Below are 16,526 nucleotides of genomic sequence, written 5' to 3' on the forward strand. Positions count from 1 at the left end.
CTAGAGCTTGTCTATAGAACAATAAATACGTTTTTTATCTTATCACTCATTTTTGTAATGCAACAGACATTTAGTTGAGAACTGAATTGACTCTTCTGCAGGTTTTTGAGTGCTGCTGCAGATGAAGCCTGTCAGTATGTGAACAGAGTTGTGGGTTAACTTAAAACTGGTTACACCTGAGAGAGCTGAATCTGAGTGAACATGAACTAGGAGACACAGGAGTGAATTAGATCGCTGCTCTACTGCAGGATAAAAACTGCCATTTATTTAAAATATTACATTACTTTCAATGGTAATGTTGCTGAAGCTGATAATAATTTTTCCACAGTTATTTGAGTCAGAGCAGTTTTGTTTCTCAGTGTAACACAGAGCCACAACAATGTAAAGATTGAAATTAAATCACAGCGAGATGTCTTGAAGAGATGGCCGTGAGATGTTGAGAGACAAAGGAACATACGTGTGGTTGTCTTTTAAGGACAAACAATCCAAAACGCCTCCTTGGATGTGGCAGCATATGGCAAGGGTGCAATTTCTGCGGGCAGTTTTGTCGCCATTTATGGCCTAATTTGCATAGTATAATATGAAGTATCCGATCTGAGTCCATTTTCTTCGAAGTACTATTAAAAATAGAAAAATCCATTTTACAGTAATGTAACATACATTGTTAATTAGAACATTCTGAGAGGCTTAAAATGAACTAAACATGCTAGGTGGCAAAGACATTAAGGGAGAGATACAGTTTTATACTTGAATATAACGTTTAGAGTGAGACTAACACAACTACAGTCAATACTAAGCTTATATAATATGGATACATGCATGCACACTTGAATACAACAACAGGTACACTTTAGCATAGTCATATTTTGAGGCTAAATGTAAATACAGTCTCCATACGTGTGTGTGCATGTCTGTATGTGTGGGTGTGATGTGTATTGGGGTTTTGGCCAGTGTCTGTGTGCCACATGGCCATTAGCCCAACATGGGGCGAACAAGGGTGACTCCTTTAAAATCCCTGGAGCTGGTGAGAATGTCTTCTGCTTAGCTTCAATGAGGCAACAAAGATGCCAATGGGGCAATCTGACCCAGATCTGTCGGAGCCATGATCTGTGAGTTGTACAAAGGAGGGTAAATGTTAAAAGCTTTCTTTAGTTTAAAGTTGTTGATGATCCTGTGCAGATGCTACAATGGTGAGAAAAGCGATATATTTGTCATACAGTGCGGCCACGGTCATGTGACAAGCATGACGCGTCATCATGGAAACAATAAAGGAAACGTTCTAATAGAGGCCTTAACTCTGGGAGGTCAGCCAGAATATTTTAAACTTATTTGTGAAAGGGTTCATTTAATTTTAATTTAATTCATAATTTAATCAAATTTCTTCCCAATGTCCATTTTCAAATAAAGTTGTCGGGTGACAGAGTTGTTGTCAGCTCGTGTAGTGTGTAACCCCCTGTTGCGGATCATTTACTGTACGTAGTGTCATGTAGTGTGAACACCACAACGACTTCAAGACTCCACAGCAAGTCATGTAGTCTGAACTGTACAGCGATCTGCCGACGTTTGAAGTCCTGTAGTGTGAACATGGCATTAGTTGATCATCATAGATCTGAATCATTGTCTTTTATCTTTCTGTATTCAGTCTGAGTAGATGCAGTATTACAGAGAAACAGTGTGTCATCCTGACTTCAGCTCTGAAATCAAACCCGTCACACCTGAGAGAGCTGAACCTGAGCGGGAATAACATAGGAAACACAGGAGTGAACCACTTATGTGACATACTGAAGGATTCACACTGTAAACTGGAGAGATTGAGGTCAGTAACATTCTTCACATACAAGAATCAAAATGCTTAAAGTCACTTTAACAGTTTAAACCAAAACACTTTATACTCAATATCTCAATACTGAGGTCACGTGGCAAATCGCGTTTGGTTTCGTTTGCTCTGAGTCAGTAAGGCGTGGTCTTCTGAACTAACGTTGTAATAAGCTGGTATAAGTGCACAGTGTACCGCGGCAGCCCTCATGTGAAGCCCTCCTCGTGTGAAGACCGAAGAGTGTAAAGACCAGCGACTCTACCTGTGCGACTCCACCGAGCAACGACACAGACAAGACACTTGAGTATTGCTCTTTTCTTTCTTTCCTCTTTATACAGTGTGTTCTTGTCTGTCTTTTGACTTGTTTTAGGTATGTGCTTCCAAATTCCCACTATTACTAACCCTCGTAAATCGCATGCTACACGCTGTAAGCAGCGCAACCATAACAACCTGCGTTCTTTACCCATGTCACCTAGTACATTGTTTTCTATTTCGATTGGGCTCTGGAATTGTCAGTCTGCTGTCAACAAAGCAGAGTTCATCACAGCTATTGCTACTTATTCAGATCTCCATCTCATGGCTCTGACTGAGACATGGATCAAACCAGAGGACACTGCCACACCAGCAGCCCTCTCCTCTAATTTCACTTTCTCTCACACCTCACGCCAGATTGGGAGGGGTGGTGGTACTGGTTTGCTTATGTCCAATGAATGGAAGTTCAATCCTTTACCATCTCTCTCTGAAAATGGCTTATTTGAATCACATGCAATTACCATCACCTACCCTACCAAAATTCATGTTGTAGTTGTTTATCGTCCCCCAGGTCAGCTAGGTAACTTCTTGGAGGAGTTGGATGTGTTACTCTCATCCTTCCCTGAGGATGGCACTCCTCTGCTAGTACTTGGTGACTTCAACATCCATCTAGACAAACCTCAGGCTGCTGACTTCCACACGCTGCTTGCCTCATTTGATCTCAAGCGAGTGGCTACCTCAGCTACCCACAAATCAGGTAACCAATTGGACCTCATCTACACACGCTGTGGCTCCACCGACAATACACTGGTTACTCCACTACACACCTCAGACCACTTTCTCATTACTTTCACACTCAACCTGACCCCCAACTCATCACACACCCCACCACACGTCACTTTTCGGCGAAACCTACGCTCCCTCTCACCATCTCATCTATCCTCTTCGGTCTCATCCACACTTCCTCCCGCTAACCAATTCTCATCAATGGACACTAACACTGCTACTGACACTCTCTGCACCACTCTATCATCCTGCTTAGATGATTTCTGCCCCCTCTTAACCAGACCAGCCCGCGCCACCCCCTCTGCCCCCTGGCTCTCTGATGTTCTCCGTGAGCATCGGTCTAGACTCAGGGCTGCAGAGAGGAAGTGGCGCAAATCTAAAAATCCTACTGACCTTAGCTTATATCAGTCACTCCTTTCTTCTTTCTCTACTAATGTCACCAATGCTAAAAACTCCTACTATCACACTAAAATTAACAACTCAAATGACTCCCGAACACTTTTCAAAACCTTCTCTTCTCTTCTTTGCCCTCCTCCCCTCCCTCCCACATCAGTTCTTACAGCTGATGACTTTGCCACTTTCTTCACACATAAAATAACAACCATCAGCGGCCAATTCTCCACACCACAGACTGACAAGAACATCTTAATTGAAAACACACAAATTCTCCCCTCCTTCTCCATGCTTTCTGAGGCAGATGTTTCCAAACTCATTCTTTCACCCTACTACCTGTCCGCTAGACCCTATCCCCACTCCTCTTCTTCAGGCCATCTCCTCCTTAATTCTACCTGCACTCACTCACATTATCAATTCCTCCCTTCACACTGGAACATTTCCCACAGCTTTTAAGCAGGCTAGGATTACCCCAATGCTTAAGAAACCCACTCTGAATCCAGCTCTTTTAGAAAACTACAGACCAGTATCCCTTCTTCCTTTCATTGCTAAGACACTTGAGAGAGTTGTATTCAACCAACTGTCTACTTATCTCTCACAGAACAACCTCCTTGACAACCACCAGTCTGGTTTCAAGAGTGGCCACTCTACTGAGACTGCCCTGCTCTCAGTCACTGAAGCCCTGAGACTGGCACGAGCATCTTCAAAATCATCAGTACTCATCTTGCTGGACCTGTCTGCTGCCTTTGACACAGTGAACCACCAGATCCTCCTGTCTACACTCATGTCGAAGGGCATCACGGGAACCGCGCTCCAGTGGTTCGAGTCTTACCTCTCAGGTAGGTCCTTCAGGGTATCTTGGAGAGGTGAGGTGTCCAAGTCACATCATCTTGCTACTGGGGTACCTCAGGGCTCTGTGCTTGGTCCACTTCTCTTCTCCATCTACACGTCATCACTAGGATCGGTCATTCAGGATCATGGTTTCTCCCATCACTGTTATGCTGATGACACACAACTCTACCTCTCATTCCAACCAGATGATCCGACGGTTGCTGGTCGCATCACAGCCTGCCTGACAGCCATTTCTGCCTGGATGAAGGACCACCACCTCCAACTCAACCTTGCAAAAACGGAACTGCTTGTGATCGGTGCAAACCCAACACTTCATCACAACCTTTCAGTTCAACTTGGGTCTTCAACCATCACTCCTTCCAGGACAGCCAGAAACCTTGGAGTGGTGATGGATGATGGTCTAACCTTCACAGATCATGTTGCAGCAACGACCCGGTCCTGCAGATTTGCCTTGTACAACATCAGGAAGATTAGACCCTTCCTATCTGAACATTCCACACAAATTCTTGTCCAAGCTCTTGTTCTATCCAGACTGGACTACTGTAATGCTCTCTTGGCTGGCCTTCCAGCATGCACTATCAAGCCTCTACAACTGATCCAAAATGCTGCAGCAAGACTGGTCTTCAACGAACCAAAGAGAGCGCACGTCACTCCTCTCTTCATCAGTCTGCACTGGCTGCCAGTAGCTGCTCGCATCCAATTCAAGGCTCTGATGTTTGCTTACAGAACGACAGCTGGCTCTGCACCGCTATACCTTAACTCACTACTTCAGACTTACGCGCCCTCCAGAAACCTGCGTTCTGCAAGTGAACGGCGCCTTATGGTGCCATCACACAGGGGCACAAAATCACTCTCACGGTCCTTCTCCGGGACTGTTCCTGGCTGGTGGAATGACCTACCACGCTCTATCCGAGCAGCCGAGTCTCTAGCCATTTTCAAAAAAATGCTAAAGACGCATCTTCTTCGTCAGCACTTGACCCAGTAGTAGTAGCACTTACCTTGACTAATATTCTTCTCCTATCTGTGTATTTATTTATTTATTATAAAAAAAAAAAATAATAATTTCGCTATGAGCACTTTACTGACATAACTGTGACTTCACTCAGCACTTACATACTGTTGTTCTCATGTTGATTTAATTGATTCTACTACTCTCATTTGTAAGTCGCTTTGGATAAAAGCGTCTGCTAAATGACTAAATGTAAATGTAAATGTAAATCTCACACTGAGTCTGAGTTCACATTATATTTGTGAAAACAGTTTCATCTTAGTATTTTGTGATCTGGTGAAATAAAGATGAATATCTCTCTTCCTCTGTCTGTTTTGTTTGCTTATGAAGATGACATGACTTTAAGAATAAATAGTTTTCTTCTCTCTCTGCTAATGTAGGTTAAGCTTCTGTTATATGACAGATGAAGGTTGTTCTGCTCTGACTTCAGCTCTGAAATCAAACCCGTCACACCTGAGAGAGCTGAACCTGAGCTGGAATAAACTAGGAGACTCTGGAGTGAAAAACCTCAGTGATCTACTAATAGACCCACAATTCAAGCTGGAGGAACTGGAGTTAGTATCATTATATTGTATTTACCGTTTAATTTATTTTAAGACAACAGGGCACAATTCACATTATTTGTAGCGCTGCATGTCCATCTGAAGAAAGTTTGAGAAATGGAATTAGTTAACGGGTTTGTATACGTCACAAATGGCTGGTTGTAATGAAGCCCATGACAATGTGAATACAATAACACTGTCTTTAATCACAAATCTAACATGTAGGAGAGATAAAAAACAACCACTTCAACATAAACAACAGAACAATGACTAAACAGAATTGAGTTTAAATACACAGACAGAATAATCAAGGTAAAACAGAACAGCTGCAGGAACTAATTAACAACCAAGAACACTAACTAGGGAACACAGACAGCAACACCATGATAATAAAACACAACAAAACTGTTACACAAATAGATTATTCTGAAATGTTGCATTTATCCTGGACTAATGGTACTTTTCACAAAATCTTCTTTTATTAAGCAAAATGTGTATTTAGAGATTGTAAATTACACTCTAAAATGACTTAATAACTGATTCAAGTATAATAAATTATTGCATTAAAAATGTAAAAATAGACCATGTAAATGTTTATTTTTCTATTGTTTCTACATTGATCCTATATATTAATCTACAGTGATGAATTCACTTATTTTTGGGAGTGAGGATGGATCCAGACTTGGATTGTAACTAGTATCCTCAAATGCTCCTGTCTTGGTTTGTTTGTTTATATCATTAAGTTTTTGCTGGTTTATTAGTGACTGTATGACATTAATGATTCATTAATGACATTCATGATTCATTTAACTCACACATGAACTGAACATGGATTTGAGTCATTTTCTCTTTCTGTCTTCAGTCTGTATGGATGCAGTATTACAGAGGAACAGTGTGTCATCCTGACTTCAGCACTGAAATCAAACCCCTCACACCTGAGAGAGCTGAACCTGAGCTGGAATAATCTAGGAGACTCTGGAGTGAAAAACCTCAGTGATCTACTGATGAACCCACAATTCAAGCTGAAGAAACAACAGTTAGTATCATTATACTGTACAGCAGTTACAGTGAGATTAAAGTTTATTTATTTCAAGACAGAAGAGCTTATGTTTCATTCTTTATAGTAATGCACTTTCTGGGTTTTTCCCTATTGGTCGCATTTTTTTTTTAAATGTAGTAAAATAGATTTGCAGAAATCTGGCTTTTCAACAGAGAATAAAGAATAGAGAGATCAAATAAATAGTTAGAAATGAAAGTGAAGAAACAGTATCTTCAGCACACAGAACTAGAGTAACTTGGTTTCAAAACAGACTATTGGAAACTAAATGCTGCTTAAGCTCTTCAATAAGATGATCATCATAGATTTGAACTATTTTTATTTCTCTGTCTTCAGTCTGTATGGATGCAGAATTACAGAGAAACAGTGTGTCATGCTGACTTCAGCTCTGAAATCAAACCCGTCACACCTGAGAGAGCTGAACCTCAGTGGGAATAAAATAGAAAACACAGGAGTGAAGCACTTATGTGACATACTGAAGGACTCACACTGTAAACTGGAGAGATTGAGGTCAGTAACATTCTTCACATACAAGAATCAAAATGCTTAAAATCACTTTAACAGTTTAAACTAAAATACATTATACTCAATATCTCACACTGAGTCTGAGTTGAAGTTTGGACTTGAATTAGCTCATTTTCTAATTTTTCTCATTGTGAATCATTCAGATCAAAGACTTTCACAGCTGTACAGTTTTAGATAATTGAAATCTTGAAAGTGATGTTGATGTCTAACATATTAAAGTTATCTGTGTCTTTTGTTTGACTCCATATTCAGTTGTCAGTTTCTGCAACTAACTTTCAATACATTTGTACAAAGAACAAATTTTCACTTTAATGATTTCTATTGTTTAGGTTTAACTGATTAATCATCTGAATGCTTTCATTCCTGTTCTAGACTCTCTAACTGCAGTGTAACAGAAGAAGGTTATAAAGCTCTGGCTTCAGCTCTGAGATCAAACCCTTCACACCTGATAGAGCTGGATCTCACAGAAAATTATCCTGGACAATCAGGAGTGAAGGAGTTCAGTGGTTTACTACAGGATTCAAACTGTCAGCTGAAGACACTGAGGTGAGATGGGATGAAATAATGAACAAAATTACTTATATGCAGGCTAAATATTCATAATATATTATTTGTGTTATACAATAAGCTGGACAATTTGTTGCATCAAAATGATCAAGATCAGATCAGATGCTGCAGGTTCTGACATGATGATGATAACCGTCAACACAGTTTAGTTGTGGTACAAGCTACAGGTCAAATAGACATTATGGGTCAGTATATGTGCTATTCTGGAGTATGGTATACCTTGACAATTAACATGAACAATTTTGTTTTTGTGCACACTTCTCATTAAAAATTCTAGATAATCTTTGTCAAATTGTTTTCTGAACACAATTGTTTTCCATCAAGTCCAGATTCACTGTATCTCTACAGCAGGACTATGAGTCTCCAGATGTTCACCAACATGCAGTTTCACAAGCCAGTTTTCTCTGCTGATGTTTCTCACACCTCCTGATTAAAAGCCAGAAAGATCTTGAGGCCTTAATTTCACACTCTGTATTCATACTGAAAATCATGATCTAGTGAGCTTCTGCCCTTCTGCTCTGTCTGACTTTCTGTGCTTATGAGTTTGTTTTAGGACTGAGTGTCGCTCTAGTTTCTATTCAATAACTCTATTAGACTTTAAGTATTTATATATTTATTTGTGTATTTAAATGTTCAAAGAAAAGTGTTTCCTCTAAATAACTAACTAGAACTTGTCTTTAGAACAATAATTAAGTTTTTTATCTTATCAATCATGTTTGTAATGCAACAGTCATTTAGTTGAGAACTGTATTGACTCTTCTGCAGGTTTTTGAGTGCTGCTGCAGATGAAGCCTGTCATTATGTGGAGAGAGTTGTGGGTGAAAACCCGTTACTCCTGAGAGAGCTGAATCTGAGTGAACGTGAACTAGGAGACACAGGAGTGAATCAGATCGCTGCTCTACTGCAGGATAAACACTGTCTACTCAACACACTGATGTGAGTACTTCCTCACAGTATTTCAGTCAGAGCAGTTTTTTTTCTCAGCCTCAACAATGTAAAGTAATAAAATTAAACAGGAAATTAAAAGCACACAATTTAAATATGACATCAAGCTTTAAATGTTTAATTAATAATTTAATTATTTCAATTACTGGAGAGGGAGATCAATGGTTTTCCTCCAGAGTTTAGAAAACTCTTCAAATAAGTGACAGATTGAAAAAACAGCTGCTCTATAAACACAGAGATTTCTTTCCTAACTTTCACACGTTAATTCTGTGTAAATTAAATATAATTGTATATACATGTTCAAAACAAGTTTTTTTTTTTTTTTTTTTTTTTTTTTTTTTTGTGACATCAGAACTTAATAACTGCTTTCAGTTTAATGTTTGTATTTCACAAAATGTAAAATGTCTAATTTTGGTGCAGCATATACTGTAACTTTTGGACAAGTGCATTTAAAAAATCTGTGATCAGTATCTGCCTGTAATAAGATCCACCGAAAGCATGTTGACTGAACACAAATGCAGCTTTTTTCTAGCGATGCTACTCCTGATACTGAGGCTTCGAAGCTTGTGTCGAGAACGTCAGGTATTTCCCGCCGGAGCTTCGTATCGAGGCTTGTATTGTTTTAGTGAAATGTCGTCACCGATGACATTCGAAACCTCGTTTGATTGAAGTGCTTCAAAAAGGGGTTCACTTTTGGTGGAACAATGTTTGTTTCCCCCTCCTGTCACACAAGTACTTCCTCTTCTTTCTCCCCAGTCCACCTTAATCACTTTCACTTTTTTATCCATTTTAAAGAACTTTGTTTTTTGTCGTATGTTCAACAAAATCATTGCCCAGTTTCAAAATTATGAAACAACACTGAGCATAAATACTTCACACAACTAATTATTTATTTGTGTATGTTAATGTGTAAAACAGAACAGCTGCAGGAACTAATTAACAACCAAGAACACTAACAAGGGAACACACACAGACAGCAACACCATGATAATAAAACACAACAAAACTGATACACAAATAGATTATTCTGAAATGTTACATTTATACTGGACTAATGGTACTTTTCACTAAATCTTTTATTAAACAAAATGTGTATTTAGAGATTGTAAATTACACTCTAAAATGACTTAACTGATTCAAGTATAATAAATTCTTGCATTAAAAATGTAAAAATAGACCATTTAAATGCTTGTTTTTCTATTGTTTCTATATTGATCCTATATATTAATCTAGAGTGATGAATTCACTTACTTTTGGGAATAAGAACGGATCCAGACTTGGATTGTAACTAGTATCCTCAAATGCTCCTGTCTTGGTTTGTTCGTTTCTATCATTAAGTTTTCAAGTTTTTGCTGGTTTATTAGTGACTGTATGACATTTATTCATGATTCATTTAACTCACACATGAACTGAACATGGATTTGAGTCATTTTCTCTTTCTCTCTTCAGTCTGTATGGATGCAGTATTACAGAGAAACAGTGTGTCATCCTGACTTCAGCTCTGAAATCAAACCCGTCACACCTGAGAGAGCTGGACCTGAGCTGGAATAAACTAGGAGACTCTGGAATGAAAAACCTCAGTGATCTACTGATGAACCCACAATTCAAGCTGGAGAAACTACAGTTAGTATCATTATACTTTATAGCAGTTACAGTGAGATTTGAAGTTTTTATTTCAAGACAGCAGGGCTTGTTTCATTCTTTATAGCAGTGCACTTTCTGGGTTTTCCCTCTTGGTCGCATTTTTTTTTTTTTTTTTATCTAGTTAGATAGATATGCAGAAATTTGGCTTTTCAACTCGTTTGAGTGCAGTGTTTTGAGAAGTGGTTCACTTTTGGTGTAACAATGTGTGTTTTTTCCCTCTCGTGTTACACAAGCACTTCCACTTCTCTCTGTCCAGTCCACTATGGATCGGCGACAGAGGGTTTACTTTCTATTTACAATAGAAAGAATCGCATGCAAACTACGTTTCACAACCAAACACACGCGAGAAGTAACAAGGAAACAACGCGATATCTCACGTGAGACTGGCTCTGCGTCTCAATCAGCTCCCTAGGTCGTGAATCAGTATATAATGAAAGTGATTGTGGCTGATACCCTGATCAGTGCCCTGACTACTGAACTAGGGATCTGATTGAGACACACGGCCATTATTATTAAAAATAGTAGCCTGCGAGAAGTTTGAAATACGAATTGCCTGTGCGCTGATTTGCAATGAAAACAACAAAAATAAAAGAAGAATAGGGAGAAGGAAATGTTTGGGGAGACGCGAGGAACAAGGATTTTGTGTTCTGCAACAACAGTTGGAGCTAAAACATAACTTTTCAATATGCTTCTGTTGCAGATGGTCAAGCAAATGTTTGTGCTTTGTTTCTGTTTGATAGAATTGTAATGTTTATGTGTACGAAGCCATGGTTGCTGATGTTGTGGTCTATAACTCCTCTCCGAACTCCCCGCTGCTCTGTATCTTGCTCTCTCATTGGCTGTTGGTCATCGCCGATGTAGTTTTCAGTCAGAACACTTTTCAAACAGCAGGATTTTGAATCGCCGACAGGTCCAGATATTTAGCATGCCAAATATCTCACGGGCGTCGGCGACTCGTCGGTGATTCTCTCAGATCGTGTCTTTGCTCATTCACACTGCGTGATTGTCACTCGCGTGAACGAGCACCGATTTGCCTGTGATTTCGGGCATTTGTCGGCAATTTCTCAAAACCTGTCGGCGAGCCAAAATCGGGGCTAAAATCGTGCAGTCTGAACTTGGCATTAATCACTTTCACTTTTTTTTATCCATTTTAAAGAACTTTGTTTTTTCTCGTACGTTCAAAAAAATCATTGCCCAGTTACAAAATTATGAAACATTATGAAACAACACTGAACAAAATACTTCACAGAACTAATTATTTATTTGTGTATGTTAATGTATCATGAACCATGTAACACATTTTAGCACTATCAAACTCTTTGCGTACATTAAAAGGCTTGAGAAATTAACCATGTTTCAAATCATCTGGCTGGAAAGCTTCAAAGCTTCATGAAGCTTCATCTCGCCACCACTACTTTATTCAAATAAATTCAAACAAAATTAAAATAACAAAGAAAGACTTGACTAAGGAACATGAACAAAAACCTCACCAACAGCAGTTACAGGAAACGAAGACAGACAAAAGACAATGGTAACATGAGGGCTATATATACACACAGAGAGACACTACTGATCAAACTAGAAACACCTGAACACAATGACAAAATCACATGAGGAGCAAGACTGAGAGAATTATACAAAATAAAAGACATGAAAACATAAACTAAACTAAACCTAGAACAGACGTGACACTCTCTCACAGTGCAGCACTAAAGCAGATGAACCTTTTCCAAAACTTGTTTGATTGTCTTCTGATTAAGGAAATACTTTCATTCCTTAATCTGTTAAAGGTGCAGTAAGTGGTATTTTAACTACGCTGTTGGACATTGTTGATATTTGAAATCAACCCACACAAACACACCCCTCTCTTCATTGCTTCGCCTCCAAAACTCACACTCCAATCATAACCTCTCGAACCCCGGCCTGATCGCTGCTGGCATGCAAGGCGAGTGCACTACCAAGTCAAGTCAAGTCAAATTTATTTATATAGCGCTTTTACAATTGGTAATTGTTTCAAAGCAGCTTTACATATTAGAAGCACAGAAAAAAGGGAAGTGGTTAAAAATAAGCTGTACAAACAAGCGTGGTAATATGTAACATATACAAGATGGTGCTACATTAGCCAATGTCGGCTGACTCCCAGGGGTGGAAAAAAAACCCTAGGAGAAAAACCCAGCGTGCTAGCACTGGGAAAAAAGTCCTACCAATGACGCCAAGCACTGCATTTTCTAGCAGTCATCAGTGTGCAGTGGTTTAACCCTTTGAGCGGTACGGTCCCACATATGGGATTTTTATTTCAGTGCCCCTGGGCGTGCTTTCCCACATATGGGATTTCGAACGTTCAGCGACGTCACATAACTGCCAGATTCAAACTGTGCTTTCGCGCTCTGGCTGCGAGACGGACGCCCTCAGCTCTTGTCATATATCACAGCTATGCAGTGTTTTCAGCCACATAACGTTTCTTTTAAGGTTTCAGACATTTAAATACGCATAAGTACCATTAAAACAATATATTTAGAGTTTATAAAATACACACTGATGTCAGACATCAGTGGAAGGAGCAATAACAATCCATTCATAAACAATTTGCCGACATTTATTCATATCAGGCACACATAATGGGCCCAAGTAACTACAAAGTTTACTCTATTATTCTTCCAGTTCACCAGCCACTTACTTGCATATATTTCGGGAGAAACTGATGAATTCACCTGCTGTAAATCCGACTGACAGGACTATGCGAACTGAGGAGCAAACTAAGATGGCGCCGCCCATCTCGCGTTATAGATCAAGATAAAGATCATTTATAAAGGCTTTTAAACGACAAAACACACTCACTTACACATATTTGAGGATCTGAATATCAGATAGTTGATGACATGGTAAGCAAGTTTGTGAATATTTTAAATAAAAAAGGAAAAACAAAATAATAGCGATCCACCTGTCATACAGTGTTATTGTGGCTGCGCTCAGCGCTCGTGACACGCAAGACGCGTCGCTATGGAAACATTAAAGGCAAACGTTCTAAAATAACGGTCGCCTTAAAAAAACTCACTCTGGGGGGACAGTTAGAATATTTTAAACTCACGCTCGAAAGGGTTAACTGCAGAACTCTCACTATCTGGCCACTGTTACACACGCAATGTGAGTGGATGTCTGTTTATCACAGCTGACGCGCAACAAAATGCTTCATGAAAAATAAAGCGCAGTTGATGAACAAATGACAAGCACAAAAAATGAACATACAGTACACAAGAGTAAATACAAAGTGTTCTTTGTTAGTTGCAAACAGCACAGATTTTCACAGCTCCAGACAATCAAAACCCAGTGTCAATCAGAAATCGGAATCAAAGCAGTTTTCTGGCCTTCTCTCTTAGCTCTCTCTAGCGCTGGAAAGATTTTCTAATATAACCGGGTCCTAAAGCGCTTGCCCAAACCTTCATTCCAGTGAGATTCTTTTGAGCTGTTTTGTATTGTTTCCCATTTTTCGTTCTACAGATTTTTTTCCTTATTTTCAAATCTCCCTCTTGTCAATGTCAGCTTTATTTGTATAGCACTATTCAAACAACACATGTTGACCATCTTCCGGTTATGGAGCGGTACTGAGAAGACAAAAGAAAACGACCCTCCTACATTGTTAAGTAATAATCCTTCAAAATCACTGTCGCAAGATTCTGATCACGCAGACGAGCTAAGACAGATGGAGGAAGATGACGACAGTGAAGCTATGAAAGTAACTGAGTTGAACCCCAGCAATGCAGATGTTTTACAAGCCATTAAAGAAATGGACAAACGAGTTACAAGTAAAATCGACGGCGTTATGTCAGCGATCAAAGAGGTGAAGGAGCGAGTGAAAGAGGCCGAGGAATGCATTTCGGGAGCGGAGGATGAAATCGTTCAGCTGCGTGCTCACACGAACTCACTTGAATCACAAGTTAAAAAACTGACAGACAAAGTTGACGACATGGAAAACAGAAACAGACGGAACAACCTAAGGTTGGTGGGATTACTGGAAAAAGAAGAGGGAAACGATGCATGTGCTTTCTTAGAGGCCTGGATTCCAAAAACTTTGGAAATGGACTCGAGCACATCTGTAGTCATAGAGCGCCCACATAGAGTGGGTCCACAACGAAACATAGGTGACCAGAACACAAGACGAGATGCTAGTGCATCATCAAGAACACTAATAATGAAGTTCTTGAACTACAAACAAAAAGAACAGGTGCTAAGAGCGGCCAGGTCCAAGGGGATGATTTCATACAAGGAACACACTCTTTGTTTCCATTCAGATGTTTCTGCAGAAGTTCACAAGAAGCAGAGAGCCTATGATGGTGTGAGACAGAGTCTACGAGAGAGAGGAATCAGTAAGCACAGGATCATCTACCCTGCTCGTCTACTTGTTACACATCAGGATAAATCAAGGGTGTTTGACACACCAGTGGCAGTGGAAAGCTTCATAGAAGAATTAGACAAAGAATAAAGGTGGGCGCAGTTCAGCTGGACTATTATAGTCTTGATTGTAGGCTGCTTTAAAATAGGTCAGATTGCATTCCACAAATTTCGTTATCCTTTTTTTTTTTCTTTTTCTTTTTTTTTTTTTTTGTTATGAGGACTGAATCAACAATAATATGTTCGATTGTATTGGTAACATGTAATTTTTGAAATTTGTAATTTGTAAATAGGCAGATTCAGTTGTTATTGTTCTATGGAGATGTGAAAATATGCATTTACACTCTAATATAATAAGTGAGAATAAGTTTACAAATAATAATAAATTTGTAATAAATTTAGGGCTGTGATAATATATATAGATAAAGGTACCTGATAGTTTCTCACGGGTGTGTGGACCAATCAATGCAGTATATAAGGGGTGTTTAGGGGTGGGTGTTTAAATGCAGTAGCATGTACGGTACTGGGGAAAATGGTGTTGTTGTTCAATGTATCTTAGCAATATGTGTTCCCTTTCGTGGGAACTATCGACGCTGCGTGACAACGCATTGGGAACCTTCTGCGCGATGTCGTCACTGAAGCACTCATGTATCTAACCAATCGCGTAGCGAGACGTCAGAGACGGGTGACGTCACGGACCAGGAAACTATAAAGCACACCCGGATGCAGAGCACGGTAGCTTCTGTGTCTTCAGCAAGCACTCTATGTTATCGTGTGTCTTATTTGGTGTTGTTTGTCTTATTTCATATAAACAAGTCACGATATCTTTGTCTGAGGACAAGAGTATCTCACACCAATCCATATATATATATATATATATATATATATAAAAAAGATACAGCAGTTGAATGGGAGTTGAGTAAGCCTGGGCAGCTCTCGAGGGAGCCGTCTGTGTGCAATATATATATAAAAAAAAAAAAAAGAAACTCGCTCTCAGAATACTGTGTTCCAGTGTTCCCCGCGGATCGCGGAAAAGAAGCCATTCGTGGGGTTCACAAATGGATCTGACAGAGGGGTTAGAGACGGGCGTTGCCCTTTCTCTGCCCTTACCTGCCAGGTTCAGTGCTGTCTCCCAGGTGGAAGCACGCTCTGCGGTTTCTTCCCCGGGTTGAGGCACCGGTATTTCACATGCCAGCTCTGAGGAGGTGGATATTGTGATATCGATCTGAGGACTCGCCACCTCACACACATCGTGTTAGGGAGTGGAGCATGCACGTCAGTTCAAAAACAAAGCAGCTGACGGTTCATTCATAAAAATGTCCCGGAGTGTAAAAGAAATGAACTAGCGGGAGTTTTTATCTCCACTCCTGTTGGCTTTATTCTCGAGGGAATAAAAGTCTAACACGAGGCTTAGATCTCGCGTTTGCCGAGGCAGCGCGTGGATTAAGCCTGCAATAAGGAATATATAGCTCGAATCTCGCGTTTGCCGAGGCAGCGCGTAGATTAAGTGTGCAAAAAAAAATATACGGCTCGCTCGGATCTTGCGTTTGCCAAGGCTGCGCATAGATTGCGTGCACGTAGTATATATTGTATATAATGTTTATACATAATATATATATCTGGAGGGAACTGAGTAGACGGGAGTTTCCCTTTCTCTCTTTCCCTATAATACCTTGCAAACTATTACGAGCTATAATTCTCTTTGTATTCTAATATATTCAGCCTGTCATTTTTGACTGTTTTGGGCTG

The 16,526-nt window shown here is 39.8% G+C and overlaps 1 protein-coding gene across 7 annotated transcripts in view; it reads left to right on the forward strand.

The window, feature by feature from the left end:
- Positions 1 to 16,526, forward strand: part of LOC137003669 (uncharacterized) — a 106,730-nt gene that overhangs the window by 38,129 nt on the left and 52,075 nt on the right. For all 7 annotated transcript variants that reach the window (XM_067363891.1, XM_067363892.1, XM_067363894.1 and 4 more), the window contains 7 exons: positions 1,643 to 1,816; positions 5,489 to 5,662; positions 6,513 to 6,686; positions 7,044 to 7,217; positions 7,605 to 7,778; positions 8,565 to 8,735; positions 10,194 to 10,367. In XM_067363891.1, the coding sequence (XP_067219992.1) occupies positions 1,643 to 1,816; positions 5,489 to 5,662; positions 6,513 to 6,686; positions 7,044 to 7,217; positions 7,605 to 7,778; positions 8,565 to 8,735; positions 10,194 to 10,367 (1,215 nt within the window). The remainder of the gene's footprint in view (positions 1 to 1,642; positions 1,817 to 5,488; positions 5,663 to 6,512; positions 6,687 to 7,043; positions 7,218 to 7,604; positions 7,779 to 8,564; positions 8,736 to 10,193; positions 10,368 to 16,526) is intronic.

Source organism: Chanodichthys erythropterus, chromosome 16 (genome assembly GCF_024489055.1).
Source record: "Chanodichthys erythropterus isolate Z2021 chromosome 16, ASM2448905v1, whole genome shotgun sequence".
Taxonomy (NCBI): domain Eukaryota; kingdom Metazoa; phylum Chordata; class Actinopteri; order Cypriniformes; family Xenocyprididae; genus Chanodichthys; species Chanodichthys erythropterus.